Here is a 21,463-nt window from a genome sequence, read left to right on the forward strand (position 1 = left end):
CTCCTAACTACTCTTGACACGATATGAAAATTTTATGAATGGAAGATACAATTTACTTCTATGAAATGTGCTTCTAGGAAATGGTTCTCACGCATAGCACTAAAAATACACATTATTACGTGACCTATCATCACAGTTTGATTGGTCGACCGAGACATGTGCAACATATTCTGTATTTGCCTGTACCAGCATACTTATTGTAATATCAAGCATATCTACATCCGCGAAGTACATGCAAGATATGTATATTTGTATATATTTGTGAAATAAAGGATTGGATGTGGACATCATATTAATTCAAAAAAAAACTTTTTTTGATTTAGTCAACGAACGATGTCAACGACATTTCTACATTTCACAATAAGCGTGTGTTTATAGACATCATATTCGATGACGGTGATACAGATGGAAGTGATGATGATGGTGATGACTATGGTCGTGATCATGGTGACAACGATGATGATGATGATAGTCGATGGCGATGATAATGGTGATGGAGGTGATGATGGTAATGGCACGGTCATAATAATGATTGTATTAATGATGAGGGTGGTGATGGTGATGAAGATATTAAAAATGGTGACTATGGTGGTAAAAGTGATGATGTTGACGGTCAAGGATTATGAAATTTTCAGGCACATTGTTGTTGGAAACTCGTCAAGTTGAAGACGTTAGCCGAGGCTTGTTTTTTGGATAGATACTAAAGTCAGTAGGGAAAGTCAGTCGAGAAGGACACTTTATAACATGCTGACATACCACTCAGGAAGGCGTTGCACGAAGGTTGCAATAACTGCAAATCCCTAAAATCAGTCGTAACGATAGGTCTTGCGAGTGAATGCGAATTTGCAATTGATTACAACTCGATTTTCTTGCAACGCCCCTGTAGGCATACATTAGCAGAATATCGCATTTTCATGTCACAAATCCCTTCTGCCTTGATTGTGCAGTCTTTTCCTGGGTTGCAGCTCTGTGGGGTTCCAGCAGGGAGATTATGTGCCCTGTAAGCACCGGATCGCCAACAACCACGCGTGCACATGCGTAATATGATACGGCTATTATTATCCCCTGTGAATGGACGCCAAAGGCTGAATCTTGTTTTCTACTCTTCGTTCAATATTTTCTAGTGCACGGTCTTACCCTATTTGGACGGTACTGAATCTGACTTTAGATAACGCAACGTTTTCATCTCTTAGAGTTATAGTTTTAGATCTCTAAGTTTAGAGATACTCAAAATGGCATCCAAAATGACTGCCAAAAACTGAAATTCGCAGAATATTTCTCATGGTGAAAATGGTGTTATTGAATACAATTTGATTTTCAACCACGTTTCCAGGGTATTAAATCCGAATCTAGACGATTCAGCTCTTTCACTGAGATGTTCAATTGAGATACTCAAGACGACCAACGGATTGGCAACCAAAATGGCTACATGTCTTGAATTGGTGAAAATTGGTGAAAATTTAAACAAATTGAGGCTTATACTTCATTTCGAGGGATGATACAACTCTTGAATTCCTTTAGGGTAATCGATATTCAAGATAGCTTCCAAAATCTGAAATTCCTTTAGGCCTGAACAACTGTATTTCCTGGTGAAAAATCGTACACTAAAGTGATTCGAATTATAAAACAATAATTCGTATTTCATGTACATTTCAGTCGAGTGAATTTGTCAAATCAGCAAGAAATGTATCTAAAATGGCTTCACATCTTAATAAGATATCCTAATAATCTCGATGAATGTTTGAAAGGATGTAATTCACGCGTATCCTGAAACGGTTGATAACATCCTCCTAAAATCCCCGCCAAGATGGCTCCCAAGATGTCAAGTTATCTATACTCTATTTCGGCTAGAGTCATTGTGTGACTTAGTGGTATGGCTGCATGATGTGACAGATTAGTTTTTACGTCCTGAATCACTTTACAACATCCAAATAAATTTCACATTTTTGCCACCATTTTGAATATCTCAAAACTCTCAAGGGTTTAGAGTTGATTCATCTAAATTCAGGTGCAGCTTTGATACCTTAGGGATGTACAGTGAATGTGCGTGTGGTGGTTGTGGTGTGTGGTTGCTGGGCGTGGGCGTTGGCGTGGGTGTGGGTGGTGGTGGTGGTGCTTGTGCTTGTGATGGTGTGTCCGCGGGTGCGCGAGGGGCTTGTGCTGCGCGTCCACTCATCCGGGGGATGCATCTCTTGTATTGACTTTGAGTGTTCTGCATGAATGATTCCCAAGTAGCCTAGTCTTTTCTTGCTAGCCGTTTTCTCTAAAATCCAGGGAGGACAGGGTCCAATACAGCATGCACAACCATGCACATTATGATGAGTGGTATGAAAAAGACTTGCCTGTGGAAATGAAACCCTCTATAGTCCGGATCACATGGCCACAATGTAGCCACAAAGTAAAGAGTTAACCCCCTCGAAATCACAATCCCATTGTCCTAGGGATTTTGTATTACAGGTTGTAAATAGCGGTAGCAGCTTTAAAACACCAGGGGGGCGTTTCATCAACGAGTTCGTCGGAGTTTTCACCGACAAATTTGCTATCAGCCAATCAGACCAAGGATTTCATTAGCTTTTGACAGTTGTCAGCGTAAATCCTTGCGTCTGATTGGCTGATAGCAAATTCGTCGGTGAAAACTCCGACGAACTCATTGATGAAACGCCCCCCTGTTGGTATACACCTTATGCTGTCGGGTAAATAGGAACTCTGACGCTATTCTTCCAGTATGGGCGAGGATTAAGTTTAAAAGACTGGAGTGGACAATGGATAATGCAAGCCGGGAATTCTACAGGGATTGCCTAAGAATTAGTGCCGACTCGAGGCTCTCTTGATACTTTTTGCTCGCTCCGCATTAGGTAGCCTTTTGCAAAGGTAGCTCGCTATTATTTTAGCACACGCACACACAGTGCGCGACCGGCGAGCTGCGCGAGTAGAGAACTCGCTCCCATCCGATCGCTGTGTGCGCGCGAGTCCACCGCCCGCCGTATGCGAGTCCACTGCGAGCCGCCAAAGGCTACATTTTAGGCAGGTCAGACATAGGCGCAAAGTGTGAGAACATAAATATCACATCCCTCCAATAAACTAAAAGTATATAAACCAACGCTCTCTTTGGCTATCTCTTAAATCCATTACAGTGTGCTAGAAGTTTGAGATCTAATTTACACCATATACAAAGACTGTTACCATGATTAACTCATATTTGTTCATCAGAATAAAATACATACGTGCAACGTTCATGCCTGAATATCCGCTTTAAAGGACAAGTTCACCTTCATAAACATAAGAATTGAGAGAATGTAGTAATATTAGTAGAACACATCATGGAAAGTTTGAGGAAAATCGGACAATCCGTTCAAAAGTTATGGATTTTTGAAGTTTTTGTGCAGTAACCGCTGGATGAGAAGACTACTGCAGTGTATGAATAACTTCGATGTCACATGTGTACAACAATATAAGGAAAATATAAAGAAAATTTCACAAAATTTCATCTTTTGAAAAAAGTACACATTCCCCTGACTCATTACCGACATATGTTACGGGTAATATTATTCCCCCTGCTTTTAGAAAGAGGCAAGTCAAGTGCTCTTTTGTTATGCGAAAAAAGTGAAAATATGTTGAATTTTCTTTACATTTTCTTTATACTGTTGTACGCAAAAAGACTCACAAGCTGTAGTAGTCTCCTCATCCAGCGGTTCCAACACAAAAACTTCAAAAATTCATAACTTTTGCATCGATTGTCCAATTTTCCTCAAACTTTCACTGATGTGTTCTGCTAATATTGTTGCATTCTCTCAATCCTTATGTTTAAGAAGGTGAACTTGTCCTTTAAGACACAAATTTTCCTTTTCCTAACACTGGTCATTCTCCCATGAACTCTTCAACACATCATCTCCGTAAAATATTTGTTGGTGCTCTCTTCACGATATTGATATTGCAATGGCGTATGCTTTTGAAGGTCCCTTTTAAAAAAGAATGATCTCACAATAGAAAACATGCAAATGCCTTACCTAAAAAGGAATGGAGCCCAATATGTACACAGGACAAAATACAATTAACATATTTCTTCGGTCCTCATAAATAAAGTCCTTCTTTTATTAATTGCTTTTGGTTGGTAATATAACAATATACTTCATATCATGACCAAGACTTTGTATAATAAAGAATTTGTTATATCTAGATTTTGACTGTAATTTAAAACAAAATGTACCAATCAGTGATGAAAATGTACACATGACAAGGGTCTACCATTAAAAGACAAGTTCACCTTTATAAATTATATACGTACGTGAAGTGAGAAAATGCAGCAGTATTGGTAGAACAGATCAGTGAAAGTTTGAAGAAAATCTGACAATCTGTTCAAATGTTATGAATTTTTGAAGTCTCAGTGTCACCATCGCTGGACGAGAAGACTACTGCAGCTTTATATTTCCCTATACAGTACACACCCTGTATCATTTTACGCATGTAACAATTGCAGTAATCTTCTCATCCAGCAGTGACTACACAAAAATTTGAAAAATTCGTAACTTTTGAACGGAATGTCTGATTTCCATCAAACCTTAACTGATGTGCTCTACTAATTGCTACATTCACTCAATACACATGTATATAAAGGTGATCTTGTCCTTTAAATGTTGATGCAACATGTGCATTCCATGCATCTTAGAGTTAAAATTCATCATGTCACCGGGACCCTCCATCTAATCTCTATCAAAGCCTGCTAAATGAGTTCTTCAATACCATCAATCACTACCATTCATACACTACCAAGGAACTTATCGAGAAGTTACAAATTATGTCAACAAAAAACTAAACACAGTTGTAAACATTCCATCTTCTATTGCCTTTGTACAAAGATTGACTGGTTTACCATTGTATAAATTACCATTTGGCCATTTCAGGGCAGTATATTTTTCTTTATTTTTTTTTTTTTTTTGTCCATATGATATCTTCACGGTCCTTGGCTACAGTGCATAACATCCAGCATTTTCAGTGAGTGGTAAGTTACCTGTTAACCTATCGAGAGCAAGCTGATTTTGCTCTAACACATATTTCCAACGGACACCTGCCAGAGCATACAGTACTTGGGATCCGTCTTCAATGGGTGAAGTGAAAGCTCCATCTAAAATGGATTGGGTCTGAGGAACAGTGGGTCCAGTGAATTTAAGTTGTGAGTCATCACTGTCCCCGTCGGTAAGAGGCGAAAAATACACTGTATTCAGTTACTTCAACTGGATGTTAACCCATTGAGGACGGGCTAATTTTGCTACAACACGCGTTTCCCATAAATACTTGCCCGAGTATACTCGGGACTCGTCCTCAACAGGTTAAATCCCATGTGCAAGAGAGTCAACACTAGTGAGTGTATACGGTCACATTTTCCGTCTCAGAAAGAATATTTTTCAAACACAGTGAAGTCATCAGTCCAGTACGAACACACATCGGTAAACGGGTGAAAGATACTCAGTCATTGTAGTGTGTGCCGATAGACAAGGAATAGTATGCGAATTGTAATCAACCAAGCACATCTTACCATGTGTACTATATATGTACATCTGTCTGTCTGTATGTATATATGTGTGTATGTGTGTATGCATGTATATGTGTGTATGTAGTTTGTAGGAGTCTGTGTCGATGTCTGTATGTATGTATGTACATACGTATGTATGCATGTATGTATGTATGTATGAATGCAAGTAGGTGTATTGATGTGTGTATGTTTGTATGTATGTATGTATGTATGTCTCCATGTTTGTATGAATGAATAACTGATTCAATCGTGTGCTGCTCTCATGCGGCAAGATGGAGGTCTACAGCCCTTCACAAATACCGTCACTATGTATGACTCTTGTTCAGCATCCTGAACTGAGCTGTTGTTGGCTATCTGAAACTTCCGTGCAGGGAGTGCAGGAGCAACATGTCCATGAAACATCTGGTCATTCACCGTGTCCTGCGGTTATTTGACATATTTCTGTAAAAACTGTTCATGGTACGGAGTCGCAGTTGACAGGAGGAAGAACGTGGGAACACCTCCGACTATAACATACCTGCAATAAAACAGACAATGGGTGTTACATAAAGAACAGTGATATGGTGTAACTCCATGTCATACACTCCAAATACAGTCACAGCAAATAGCATATCTATGATAACTAAGTCCTTGGGACTGGCAGTTTTCTTCTGCTATATCAAAATTTTGTTATATCCACACAAATAAAGATAAATAGATGATGATTTTGGGCCCTGAAATTTACTTTGTTGTATCTGGAATTTCATTACAACTGTGTTTGTTACACCGGGAGTGCACTGTACTAGGAAGTGCAATAAATGAACTTTCACTCCATTTTGAAGGCATAGGTTACCAAATCATACGGTACTAAATTTGATAATAAAGCTATCATCTGCAATTTAGTAAATTATGTTTACATCAGTGTTATAAATCCACTTTATTTATTACAACAAATTGTGTATATTTACTCAAATCTCATTATTAATCTTCATTTAGCTATCAGTCAAAGTATATACTGTATCACAAGGCATAATAATGTCTTTGTTATGCATGTACTTTTGCAGTTTCCACATTTTCATTAATTTGATTAATTCCATGTTTATTATCATCATTATCTGCCACAGTAGGAATATCACAACCCACACAGAAGCAATACTATACAGCTGTATGTACATCCATTTGTTACAAATATTGTCATCATGCTAAAGAATAACATCATCAGGACAACAATCATTACAGATTTCCTAATCATTCTCATCATTTCCATCTCTACCTCTGTCATCTTCTCACCTTGGATGTTGTAACGTCTTGAGGAGAGTCTGTTTTGGCTTCACCTCCACTAGGCTGTTGCTATGGTAATCTTCAAAGTACACCTGTGGGATGATTTGAAGGAGATGTGTCATAGATTGTATACTGTGCACTCCCGTTATGACGAACATGGTTATAATGAAATTCAGGTTACAACGAATTAAAAATTCAGGCTGCAACATTATCCACTCTTCTATCTTTTTATTGTTTATTAGTTCAGTCATGATGAAATTTCGATATAACGGAAGAAAACGGCCGGTGCCAAGGACTTTGTTACAATGGGAGTCCACTGTATCTTCCATCCGCCACATTAAATTTTTTTTTTTCAAGTCATCTCTCACTACCAGTAATGCTGCACTTATAACTTTCAAATACTATCTATATATGAGAAATATCGAGACCAATTTCTGAAAAGGTGTGACAATCGAAGAAAGTGATTTGTTATGACATCAATATAATATCATAAAATTACCATTAGCTACTGATCTGCGACTTGAAATGATGACTACACAGATTCCTGGTCACAAACAAAATAGGCAAAGAAATCTGAATGATTGTTTTCATCATACCTATCCTTGTCATTCCACTAATCCTATCCAACTTCCTACTCAAACATATTACATCTTCTTCCAGTGTAATTGTCTCTTTATCTCTCTTGACCGAATATATCCAAGAGTCAACTTATTCCTTCCTAATGCCCTAACCTATTTTTGATTTTGTTTTTCTTCTAATGAATTTCTAGTCAACTCACTCACTTTTCTGCTAAAGATCACAGCATCTCTTGTGCCTACAAACTTCATCATTTGTTACTGTTGTTTAGATTGGCCCACTTTAATTGCTCAGAGCCATATAAGTACTTCCTTGTTACACCTCCATCCCTTTCCCCTTTTAATTCTGTGATTTTTAATACTGTTTGACGATAACACAACTGTTTATGTATGAATAGATCAAGTCTCTTCATTGTCTCAACTACCCACACATTCCAGTGTTCAGCTACCTAAACCTTGGTGTGCCTTGAGCGATGATTGGCACAGAAAACCCCATAGCATTGTACACAGTGTACAGAGTTCCTGGCGCAGAAAGGGTTAACACAAAGTTTTTTTCTGTTACTCATATGAATGGACGCACTGCGAATGTTCTCTGCGGACTTACTTTCAAATTCTCCACCCTGTACTCTCTGCTGGGATCCCATGCTGGAGGAGCCTCGTTCACACTAAACATGACTTCAAGGTGGTCTAGAAATCTGCACATTGACACATAGAAGAACTGATCAACACCACGCATTATGTCCCCTACTGTAAGAGTGGAAATTTTTGTGCAATTTTCTTGCTCGGCTGGGTTAAATTCATTTTGTATGCTTTTAATTCTGCTGAGTCAAGACATTCAATAGTGTTGCATATTACGAGCAAAAATTTTGAGTGCTTTCGTTTTCACCCTAATTTCTTGTTGAGCAAAATATGCAAAAATCTCCACATCGGGAAAATTTCCACTTTAACAGTATCTGACAAAATTTGTGAAGAATGAGCTGAATTCTTTTCAGCATGATAATTTCTACTTTTTTGGAGTTGGTGGGCCATAGGTGTATTACTCAGAGTTACTTGCCCAATCTGTAAACAGAAACAAATATACATACATACCAAAGTAGTGTTACTCCTAGTACAATTGTAAGCAATTCAACGATTTCATTGCTGCAAGTCACGATTTGGATAAATCATGAATAATAATAATAACCTGACCTGGCATGAATACAAATAAAAGTGTTGATTTCTAAGCACTCCGAAAGGCTCACGATTACACAAAACTACAGAAAAGAGTAAAGTAGCACACACATATAGCATAAATATATCTGAATCAATAATCATGACCTGATCAAAAGATGTTTCAGGAGAACTCAGTGAAACTCTTGTTTATAATGGGTTCATTACTTAATCATCAGGTTTTTCAACCTCGTAAAAACGTCTGTGATCAATTTTTCGCATTTAGTCTAAACAGACAAATTTAATATGTTCTTAAAGGGAAGATAAAACCCAAGAGCAATGTGGATTGAGTGAAAGCAGCAACAATAGTAGAACACATTAGTGAAAGTTTGAAGAAAATCGGACAGTCCATGCAAAAGTTATGAATTTTTAAAGTTTTGGTGTTGGAACCGCTGGATGAGGAGACTACTAGAGGTTATGATGTATGAGTGGACAACAATACCAAGAAAATATAAAGAAAATTCTACAAAAATCCATTTTTCATGAAAATTACAAATTCCATCAAATTGATATTGACATATGTTAAGTAGCAATTATTCCCTCTACTTTCTGAAAGCGGTTGGTCCATTGCTCTTTCATGATTCTAGAAAAGTGAATTTTTGTTGAATTTCCTTTATATTTTCTTTGTATTGTTGTCCACTCATACGTCATATCCTCTATTAGTCTCCTCATCCAGCCGTTCCAACATCAAAACTTTAAAAATTCATAACTTTTGCATCGATTGTCCGATTTTCCTCAAACTTTCACTGATGTGTTCTGCTAATGTTGCTGCTTTCACTCAATCCACATTGCTCTTTGGGTTCACCTTCCCTTTAATTTTGTTGTTGATACAATATAAGTAATAACACAAATTTTACAAAGATGAAATGTTTGTATAATACATAATATCTAACTATTTAAAAAAAAAACTTTGGCACTGTTAACATGATCCCACAACTGTGCTACGTGTGACAAGATCCACACAACAAACATTCCATTAACACATTACCTTGTGTTTTCATTGAAGGCAGAGATAAGATCACTCTGTCCATGTTCTGGGTACAGGAACCGAACTGGCCAGTGAAGAACGCCTTCTTCGTCGATGGAGACAATGGCACGTCCCGACACTTCATTCGAGGTCAATGATGTCACAATTGACCTGATCTTCTGACCCTCGTCCTCTTCCTCGTCATCGTCTTCCTCTGTAGGCTCCTTCCAGAATTGAATGCTCCGTGACTGCAATCAAGGAAAAAGAGCAGGCTGGTTGAAAGCAGGATGAACACTGACTGTTGCATAAAGTCTTTAAGTAGCTTAATGCTCATTCCTTGTATAATGTCTGTTACTCATCAGCAGAATTACTATCTGTCCATTTCTTTGACAAACTGCTGGTGACTTATCTGTCACCTTGAATGATATCTCATCTGATTTCATTTATATTAACTTATCTCTCTGAATCCAATGTATACTTATGAAATAAGCTGAACAATTTTATTATTATTTATTCAGCAATTCAACATACAATACAAGCGGACATAGAATACAAACAGATTACAAACAGATCGTATTACATGATATAAAGATTGTGGCGATTCCAGGTGCATGCCACTGGTTGCCAGGGGAGTAAAAGGCAAACTTAATCACCGAGGCTCGAGACCTTCCTCCCCGACCAGTGCATGCACCCAGAATCAGCTATATCAATGTAAAACAGCTACATGTACAAACACTATCAAATAATGCATTATTACACAAAAAAAAGCACTGACTTCAAATACAAATACAACTAAAACTATCACTGAATATGACCGATGTGTAAGTTTTATTTTATGTTATGCATGTCTGTAAATGCTTTTAGCCTAATGTAAAGGGCATAAAATATGCTCACCATGTATAATACAGTGTACTCCCATTATAACGAAATGCTCGGGACCGGCAGTTTTCTTTCGTTATAAAGAAATTTCGTTATAACCGAAAAAAATACAATATATAACGAAAACAAGGAACCAAGTATATCATATATCATATTATGTTTGCTGAATACTCATCATACACTGGAAAGCTACTTTGTATGTGAAATGTGATGGGATAACTGTATTACAATAATAAACGCAAGTTCCCCTCAGAAACTGTGCGTGACACAAGGAGCGAACACAGTGGTGTGAAACATTCACCCATGCTTGTTCCGCTACGTATTTTCGAAAGCAATTCGCATTTCGTTATAACGGAACACATTTTTGGGGTTTTTTTTTGTCTGTGGCGCTCGGAAAAGACTTCGTTATAACGGAAATTTCGCTATAACCATGTTCGTTATAAGCGAATTTTGTACCATAGACTTTAATGGTAATAATTTTGGGACCAGAGGATTTACTTCGTTATAACGAAATTTTGTTATAACCGTGTTCGTTGTGATGGGAGTGCACTGTACAGTGCACTCCCATTATAACGAACACGGTTATGGTGAAATTCCGGTTTCAACAAAATAGAAATTCAGGTCACAACATTATCGGCTCTATGTATTTTTATTGTTTACTTGTTTGGTTATAACGAAATTTCGATATAACGAAAGAAAACTGCCGGCCCCGATAACTTCATTATAACGGGAGTCCATTGCATGATGTCAGTCATTCATCTACACATCAGAAAAATCAGTATCTGTCCATTTCTTCAATAAGTTCTGGCAACTATCTGTCGACTCAAATGATATATCAATTGATTTCACTTGTATCAACTAACCTCTCTGGATCCAATGTATACTAATACAGCTGTATAATAAATTTCATTTCATGAACAAATTTATGATATGAATGACTGTATGTACTTTTAGAAGAATGTACCGGTAAAGGGCACACAATATTTATATATTGGTATTTACTCAGAGCTGATATGTTCTTGCAAACACATTTGAAGACAACCACGTGTTTCTGTATAATTGAGATTTTGTCATTTTACATCTATCAACACATTATGGGTATTGCATCATATCTCATAGTATACACTTTAAACAATCATTTATGATTAATGACCACTTTTTGGCTATTTTGGAGCTCCTAAGGAAAAATAAACACATAAACAGCAGAATGCCATAACAGAGCCTACCTATGTACTTCTCAAGCCATCAGTCTTTAAATTGTGTAGTAACTGCTAACCAAGTCAAATAAGGGATAAAACAAAAGGTTCATTCGGAACTTCAAAAAATGATAACCATACTGCCAATTATCATCTATGTAGGACTTTTTAGCGGCGCATTAAAAACGCGTATTGTAGTCCGCTCAATTTTTACCGTTCAATATCAGAGCATATTGAACGAAACGCATAGGCCAACGTATTAATTCTCCATAGGCTACCGTTGTTACTTGCCGTTCAAGATCACACTGTATTCAATTCTGTCTCATCTATTGCGCGAGCGCTTGCTGAATGCGCAAACGCTTGCTACTAGTGCGCGTCATTTTGTTACAATTCACAAGCGCGCAGACATCTTGCTAGTTGTTTGTTTCATACGCAGTTTTAGGGGCTTCCCCTTTTCAGCGCTGGGATGTGACTGCTGAGTCAACTTCCAAGACGAGTAGAAGCCGGATAATTTTGTGCAGTTTATGCTTGCTCTGCTTGATTGTATAGATGATAATAATTATATTGGATGGCCTTGATTCATGGAATACCAGGGAATATTGCACTCGTTAGGGTCAATATTGCACTCATCTTCGATTCATGCAATATTGGCCTTAACTCGTGCAATATTCCTTGGTATCCCATTCATAGCCATCCAATATAATATAAATATTCCATCAGGGCATTCAAAGTCTGTTAAGTCCAGTCTAATCTCATAGACCTGTTATTCCTCCAGCTAACCAACCTTGATTGCATTAACCAGCTTTTCATCCATCGCCCGCTGTTTCTTCTCTTTCAGTTGCTCCTTCCTCTTCTCCCTGTCTGCCGTTTTCTGCCCAAATAAAAAATAAATAAAAGAGACTGAAGAATTCTTGATCTACTTTTCTCAAACTGTCAGAACACTAAAAAACTAAACATACACAGTACAACCTAAAAAACACATGACTACACATGACATATCCTATATACAAAGAATATGCAAAATATTCTTTCAAGGGGAATGAATGCCAAACATAAATGTTGATTGAGTCAATGCAGAAATTATGGTAGAACACATCTGTGAAGTTGGAGGAAAAGTAGAAAGCCCTTTCAAAAGTTATGATTCTAAAAGTTTCTGAACTCCTCAGCAAATGAAACTAGAGTACTTTTCCTGTTCCATATCATCCCTTTATCACTGAATTGTGTTATCTATGCTCCAATACTAGCATGAAATGTACAATTTCATTCAATGAAGAGAGGTTGACTTGGCAAGAAACACCTTGGCATCAAAAACTTTGGAAATGCATCTGACATAAACAAATTTTTCATCACAGAGCAAGGACTCACCTTCAGCTTGGAAGCTTTTGCTCTTGTATTGATCATCACTTCATTTTTGGGATGATTGTGGTTTTTGTGGTCAAGAAAGAATAAGAATGATTTGTCATTTTGGAGAAAAGAAGAATTACAATTCAGCTGTCACGGAACTGAAGACTTCAAGGCATAAGAAATCTTAGAGGTAGAGACGTTAACAACATACAGCAGTAAAATGTATCAGTAGAAATTTTTCTAACCTATGGGGCAATTCTGGACCAGTTAAAAGCTAGTCTAAATACACGTAGTCAATATGAATATACAAATGAGAGAGCTAACGATATCATCCCCTCACATCACCTCACAATCACTTTTCCAAATTTTACCCAGTTTTGCTCAAATTTTCACTATTGTGTTTTTAAAATTGTACTCCTTTGATTTTCCACAACTTTTAACTGGTATGAAATTCTTATTTAAATGAAAATTAGCTGAAGAATAAAGAATACCAAAGATATTCACTGCAAATTACAATATGTGGTAGAGTGAGCAGCAATGAGTTAATCAAAGGATATTTGAAGTCCCCGGTCACACCACAGGACCGCCTCGCTGTAATCCTTTAGCTCCATACAGCTCTGGATGACTCTCAGTGCCGCCTTCAGATGGTCAGGTTTGAGGTTCAATGCCTCCTTGGCATCATTCAGCGAAGACCTGTGATTACCTGTCAGGCAGACAACAGTGAGACAGGCGTGGTATCATAGGGTACGGCCCTGAGCTCTTTGGAAGGGGTTTGGTGGATTAAACCCAACCAGGCATACTAGTACATCTTCAGACAAGATATTCTATCCACTATGATATGTGCCTCTTTACCCAACTGTTTGGAAACTCAAGGAAACCTTTCTTGCAATTAAAGAGGCAACTCTGGGTAAGATAAGCAGATGTAGGATAATCACTAGCATTTATACCATTATTACCATGCTCACTATCATATTGTTATTATTACCATTATCATGACTATCATAATCATTGTCATCATCATCATTATCTATATCATTCTCATTATATCTGTCATTTCTTCTCTTGAATCATTTATTAGGTCACAGTGTAATACATGGACAACCATCAATCATATCTTTTTGTAGCAAATAGGGGAGTGGACTGGTGCTACAGCAGTTAAAAAAATGGAAATCGAAAACACATTAAGAAAACCCATGATTTTCGGAGGGCTCCACCAAGATATTTTTCACAAACTCTCTATCCCCCTCCCCTTCCCCCCCCCCCCCCCCAACAATGAAACATATTCAACAACCCCCGGAGGACACTGGGAAACTTACCCAAGTGAAAGTGAGCTGCAGCCCGGTTGGTGTAAAGGATGGCATTGAGCTCTGTGTTCCCACATTTCTCCTTCAGACCCTCCGTGTAGGCCCTGACAGCCTGCTTGTACAACTTCTTTTTGAACCAGTGGTTGCCGTCGTCCTTGTGGGTCAGAGCATTATCTTCAAGATGGCAACACAAATGACAAAAGACTGTGTGACGAGCAATACATCCATGTCTACGGGGGAATGCTTGACTTGTAAATACAAAGTTACTAGTAAGGACAAGAAAGCATTTCAGAGTGTACAATCACATTACTAAATCAACTTCAGGGTGGTTTGTTCTTTTTACCCACAACAATGTTGTAAATAGGAAAGATAATTTGTCTTTTAATACATGATTAAATGATTAATTTATCTACATAATCTATACATTATACATCTATCTATATCTTATGGCCACTTCACTCTGTTATCCATAGTATTTACAATGCATGTACAGCCTCTAGAAATTGGAATGTTAACAAGAACACATGCATGGCCATTTTGGATGTTCCATTATTGTTGTACCAGGAGTTCCATTCATTGTGTCAAAGCATGTTTTGTTCATGAACTTACATGATGTGAATGATATTTCGAGCTCTTAGTCTTAACTCATTGCCCAGAGAAACGAGATGTGCTCAGTTTCCATCTTGTAAGGATTAACAATACCTTTATCAGGGGCAAAAATCTTTCTATCAAGCACACTGGAGAATTTTGCAATCTGCAAATTAGTTTGGTCATATTTGTGACATATCGTATTCCTTTTCACACAAGCAATGAAGCAGTCATAACTTCTTTTACATTCCAAATATCATTCATATGATGTACATTCCACTGGGCAAGGTAAAGTTTTTGATGAAAGGATGGATGGATGGATGAACTGTAGTACATGAATGAACGCATGAGCATATGATGAATGAATCTAGACAAATGAAAGCATTAATAAATTGATGAATGAATTAAAAAAAATGAATGAATGAATGCAGAAATGAATGAATGAACATTTGAATGAATGAATAAATGATTAAATTAATGGATGAATGATTGAAGGAATAACTGACTGAATAAATGAATGAGTGAATGAATGAATGAATGAATGAATGAATGAATGAATGAATGAATGAATGAATGAATGAATGAATGGTGGAAAGGAGAACACACCTTCCTTTGTGCTCTCCTCACTGGCGTATTTGATCTCCTGCAGACCAACCAGGCTTGGACTCTCATTCATGTCTTCAGGGAGCTCTTTCATAAACAGAGGAATTTTCTCAATTTCCTAGAAAGGAGAAGAATCATTAGGGCACAGAAAAAAAAATCACAAAAAAAGAACTAAAGTAAACATGAACAATTAAGTATTCGATTCACTTTACAGTATGTTAATCATAATCATTATTATTGTTATCATTATCATTATCATTGTTATAATTATCATTATTATTTAATATTATCATCATCATCATCATCATTGCACATGATTAAATGAACATGTGGGACATGGTAATTGTAAAAGATCTGCACTTGTAAAAAGCTTGCGAAAAGAGTCCGCCAGTGGATAATCTGAGTTGCATGGACCACCCCACGATCAGAAACAGCCAAGTTTGCCTAGAGCTCCCAAAAGTAAATTCCGTTGAGCAAAAAATGCACATACAGATAAGCTCAAGGAAAGGGCAGATTCAGTATCACTGAAACACATCTTGAGAATATGTTGGAAGAGCTTTAATTTACACAGGCTACCCTCCACTCTAATGAGTCTGTAAATCCAACAGTTGGAAATCTATTCAATGTAATGCACATGATGAGAATGGTTACAGTTCCTCAATCTGAAAATTAGTGGTTTCTTATTGTCCTTTCATTAACTGTATTGCCATTGAGAATTAGGTCAGCCTCATCACTATCCAACTTTAAACGTACATGTCGCATTTATCTTGAGGGAAGTTTGTAAAACAAGAATGATCAGGGAAGCTGAATTTAAAAGTATAGTAAAATAGAAAGTATCTTTCTGCAATTTCATGTAAATTATATGTGTGTGCATGAGAGTTTTTGTGACACGTGTTTGTATGATTGAATGTGTGTGTGTGCGCGTGTGTGTGTGTGTGTGCTTGTGTTGCATCTGTCCTATGTAAATATGTTACTATTATACTTCTTGTTAATATGTTTAAAACTTTAGTATGTTTTGCTTTGTTTTATATGTTTATCCGGGACCCCTTTTTTACAAGCTCTGCTTCTTTTGGGGTCCCAAACCATTCATTATTCTTAATGCTGTATCCTTTTGTAAAATGTCAAATGTTTAATGAATTGGTTAAATAAACTTGAACTTGAACTTGAACTTATACCTTGCATGTACCGGTACATATAGAGTATTTTCAAGTCTTTTTATTTTCCTGATTTTTGTAAGTCAACCGATATTTGCAACACAAGCATCTCGCGAAAAATATTGCTTCCAAAGACATAGCCTGACCAGACCGCTGTGCTTCGTACAGCAGTCTGACATATACTAGTGTTTAAACGTTGTAAACCATCGTCGCTTTTGACGGCAAAATCACATAAAATGTCTTTTATTTTGTTTGATTTTACCAGTAAGATGATTTTTACCACTCACCTACATCGTATTTTGCTGATGGTCGAGTTGAATTTGGTGTTTTGTTGGTATCCAGACCTTATTGTTGAATTTTTCGGAGTAGATTGTGCGATGATTCACAAAATCAACAAACTACCACGAACACTCAACCGGAAGCACCGTGGTAACATTTTACGTACGCCCGTGCATTTTGTGTGTTACGTAAAGCTTGTCGTCTGCTACGTACAAGTATTTCCGCGCGTGCTGCTATCATGATCTGACCTTTGCTGCGTCACTCCGCTCCGACAAGGTCTTGACCTAGTCGGGCGACTAGGTCATATGAACTTTTCAGACTCGCTACGTTGTAGTATACGAGAGTGATTGCCATTCAAATAACACGCAGAAGATGAGGAGTGCAGCAATACGGACGCTTACAGACCTGATTTTAATCACAGATTTCAGTGGGTTTTTGACGTAATTTTTTTCAAAAATCGCATACCGATTATTGAATGAATATCATAGACTATGGGGATTCCTTATATTTTAGTTTTCTACAATAAATAAAGATATTCATGGAGGAAACGTACACCCACCGTTGAAAATGACGTCTACAAGAGGGTAGACGTGCAGCCGCTGTCGCTTCGCGACAGCGGCTGCGTGTAGTTACCAAAGACACAGATGCAATGTGTAGATTTGTAGATCATCTCCAAGGTGCACTAGGTGGGAACACCATCTTCTCCCATTTAAATATTGACATTTCTTTCTCAATTTCTTTTCATTTATGTGGCTCTCCAGATCCAGCTTAGCAAATTCAACCACTCACAAAATTGTTGTAAAAGTCCCGATCTGCAAAATATCTCACTCTTGATTAAACATGTTCAGTATGGTGAATAAAGAACAATTAGATTTGCAGTGGTTTGTAACCATCTGAGCTGAGATTGAGAGGGGTCTGATTTCAGTAAAATCCATCACTTGTAAACTTTTCAAATAAAATTAAATTTATCACTGGTTGCTTCTTGCTGAGCTGAGTGATTGCCTCTGTATATTTTGTTTAGACTAATTACTCAGAGAAACAAGACAAAGAATTCAGCTTGTAAATTTTTTCTCTATTTACCACATCTAAAACCATACCTTCTAAACCAGAACTTTTATAGATCCTTTTCCCAGAAACGGTTAACCTTTGAGTTTGACTGGCAATGCAATGCCCGTCAAGAGTTATGACATGTAGGCCTACGTACATGTATTACTACAGACGGGACTACTGACCAACACCGCGAAGAAAACGATATGTAATACGCTCGTTACAAAGAATGTGTATTACCTCTTCCCAGTTTTCCTCTGATAGTCCACCATCATAATTTCTTCTTGGAAGAGATTCGATGAAATTGTCAAGTTTTTCATCGAGTTCTTTTGCTAATTTCTGTGTGTCGACTTTATCAGCTGATTCTGCCATCGTTTGGGATACTACGATGAATTGACCTCTTTCGGGGATGCGTGCGTAAATCGAGCAGTGGTGCATTTGCAAGGAAGGGGCACAGGCACAGAACCACTGATCTCCCGAGATCAGTGCACAGAACTCTACACACTGTGGACATGGCACGGGCCACGCACGGGCACGCACTTGCTTTACATGCGCACCGCGCGCACGCTCACAACCAAACACCCAACGTACGAAGCAGTGCATGCTCCACGTGTGCGGGGTATTGCGCAACGTCCAGGCCGCACCAGTACCGCTGTCCAGAGCAGAAGTCGAATATATACAACCATATTCAACGTCGCATACAACACAAAACAAAAACGCATACAGAGGGTTTTTGGAACTGCTTTAGGCACTATATTCAAACCAGTTTATGTCTCATTCTAATAGACGAGGGCCAGCAAGATACTGACTGCCATGGAAGACAGAATTATTGTACGATATCAAAAAACACTTTAAGAACAAAATGAGTACTCGTAAATAACTATGTCCTTTACTTTCTTCAACTAGTGCCTTGGTACTGTTTATATAGGCCCTAACTTCAATAGTAGAGGCAGAGCTTGTACAAATACAGCTGTACTAGTATTTTCAAAAGGAAACTCGGGACCCACTATTTCAAGAGCAATATCGATTGTGTCATTTATGGATAATTTGTATTTGCAACTGATTACATGTTTGCTTCTCTTGTTTATTGTAAAACACTTAGAAACATTTTGGTCATAAGCACTATATGAATTTTTCATACCATTATTATTATTATTATTCAACAGAAGGTTAACTGCCCCCAAGTGTGCAGGGCTGTGAAAGGTCTCTAAAACACTTTCATATACGAGTTCAGTTATTCATAGACATGTACAAGTTTGTTAAAAATTAGCACCAATTCTTTAATGACCGAGGTGCCATATTGCATGGGAAATTGATAGAGCCGACAGTATGATCACCATTGCATGTACCTACATGTAGGTATATAAGATAGCTCATGCTCATGGTAGCAACTGAGTCAAGTGAAATTTGCATAAACGATTGTCTTTGGAGCAAAATGAGATGTGTACCGAGATACATGACTCCTGTTATACCCCAAGTCCTCAGGACCAGAAGTTTCTTACATTATGTCGAAATTTTAATATAGCTGAACAGGATAAAGAATATAAATATTAAGGATAATATAAATGATAATTTGGGGACCTGATTTTTTTACTTCATTGTACCAAGAATCTTTTTTTTTTGAACTCTGTTAAAACAGGAGCAGTGCACTGTGTTGGCCAAGCCACCACATCTTGTAAAAGATTTCAATTGCTAATGAGTGAGATGTGCCAGATATTCAAGAACCAATCACAGCTTGTATACTTTTGTATTGACCAAACCACTCGCTTTTCACACCAACACTCAACAACCTCGATTTCATTCACTCAAACATGAGGCACATGCACAAGAAAAGTAGAGCTTGTGTCACTTTATTTCTTGAAGATACAGTGATCAATATCATTCAGGCCTTCACTGCACTAACAAAACAACAAAGCAAATGCAAGTATACCCTAGCAAGAGGAAATTATTCTATATACACAAATAGCATTTAAGGATGAAAAGGGAGGTATTTAAGGCCTTCAATAAAATAAGAGTCATCAAATGGAGTAGCAATCAAATTCTTCTTGTCTATCTCCTCCTTCATCTTCTCTCAACGTCAAAGCTCTGACTTGTTGGGTAATACATAGTTGGGACATAAAACTTTGCCACTTCATAACTTTCAATTGTCAGCAGTTAAGTACAAAACTATTGCTTTCATTTTACCATCAAGTGGGGAACAAGACTCCAGGCCCACCAACAAAAAAAAAAAAAAAAAAAAAAAAAAAACCACACCAATAATTCCATGATACATACTGCTACACAAAATAATAAATAACATTTTTAGAGCTGTACACAAAAAGTTGGGAGTAAGGATATATCCTGTTATGCCTTTAAGAATACACACATTACATTGTTTGTTCAGCTGAAGGAGAATGGTAGCACAAAATCTAGACAACAGAAGAGCATACAGCGTATTTCCCCAACTCATCCTTTCTACACTTTGATTTTATCTGAAGTTATGGATAATGCAACCCCTCTTGAGAATCAGGTAAGCTATATGTATACATTCACTGTTGACAGCAACCATAGTGTTCACTCCAGACTTGATGCAACTTTAGCACATTTCAGGCTATCAGCAGTCAGAGTTTATCTCGGCATCTTGAACTAGCCATGCAGGTTGCATTGTGACAATGTTCTACGAAGACTGGGATGATTTATTGTCTTTTTAGTTTTTACATTGTTTGCTGGCACACATATTGTGCTTCCTTGTTTCAATGGCCTTATTCATTTTTCTGTTCTGGTCTCTCTTTTTTTTTTTTTTTTTTTTTTTTGGGGGGGGGGGGGGGAGAACACTGTTTCAGTTTCGCATTAAATTCATAATCCACAACACTATATATGGGTCAATACAGTTATTGTAACCCCCAATGAAAATACAGCCAGGCAATGTCCTTTTTATCAACTGCAAATCATAATGCATAACTGTCAATTAATTTGAGGCATTGTGACCTGATGATATCAATGACAATGTGCATCATGTTTTCATTTCCCAGTCTGAAAAAAATACTGAAGAAAAAAAAAAAACTCTGGATTTACAGGCACTTGTTTCTTGTTGAGAAGCCCTCATGGCTTCCGATACATTTCATGTTGGGATATCCAGTCTCTCATGAATTAGACACTACAGTCTCTCGTTACACATTAAATTTTCAGGAAAAATACTATCTGCACAATAAGCACATCACATACATTCTCTACTCGGAGGAAAATTAGAATAGGCATTACAGTCATCCATCTTGAGTAAGCACTTTCACAAATTACTTTAAAAAAAACGCTGCACTGATTATCGGAGAGAAGTGCAAAAAACTGCACAGCTGGACCACCTCCTTGCCAAGTGCATTCAGGAGACGGCCACATGAAAACTGTAGAAATCTTGTAAAATGGCAATTCATTCTTGAATTTCACATAAACACCACTATAATTCAGTGATATTATTACGAGAGGGAATAGCATATGAATGGCCTTCTTCCTTGGATCACTGTAAATCTCCTTTTGGTTTCGTGTGACAGATAC

General features: G+C 37.5%; 1 protein-coding gene across 1 annotated transcript; it reads right to left on the bottom strand.

Annotated features, from left to right (window-relative positions):
• Positions 1-5,331: 5,331 nt before the first annotated feature.
• Positions 5,332-18,315, bottom strand: LOC139729168 (tetratricopeptide repeat protein 4-like). Its single transcript, XM_071640099.1, has 10 exons — positions 18,176-18,315; positions 15,459-15,573; positions 14,277-14,438; positions 13,511-13,663; positions 12,982-13,031; positions 12,401-12,487; positions 9,563-9,789; positions 7,970-8,060; positions 6,800-6,882; positions 5,332-6,047 (listed from the first exon to the last, which is right to left on the bottom strand). Exons 1-10 carry the CDS (start codon positions 18,305-18,307, stop codon positions 5,957-5,959), a joined length of 1,191 nt encoding a protein of 396 aa, XP_071496200.1. The 5' UTR covers positions 18,308-18,315; the 3' UTR covers positions 5,332-5,956.
• Between the last annotated feature and the right edge of the window lie 3,148 nt (positions 18,316-21,463).

This window comes from Diadema antillarum, unplaced genomic scaffold (genome assembly GCF_040938485.1).
Source record: "Diadema antillarum isolate AM-2024a unplaced genomic scaffold, OU_Dant_1.0 seq00000222_RagTag, whole genome shotgun sequence".
NCBI lineage: Eukaryota > Metazoa > Echinodermata > Echinoidea > Diadematoida > Diadematidae > Diadema > Diadema antillarum.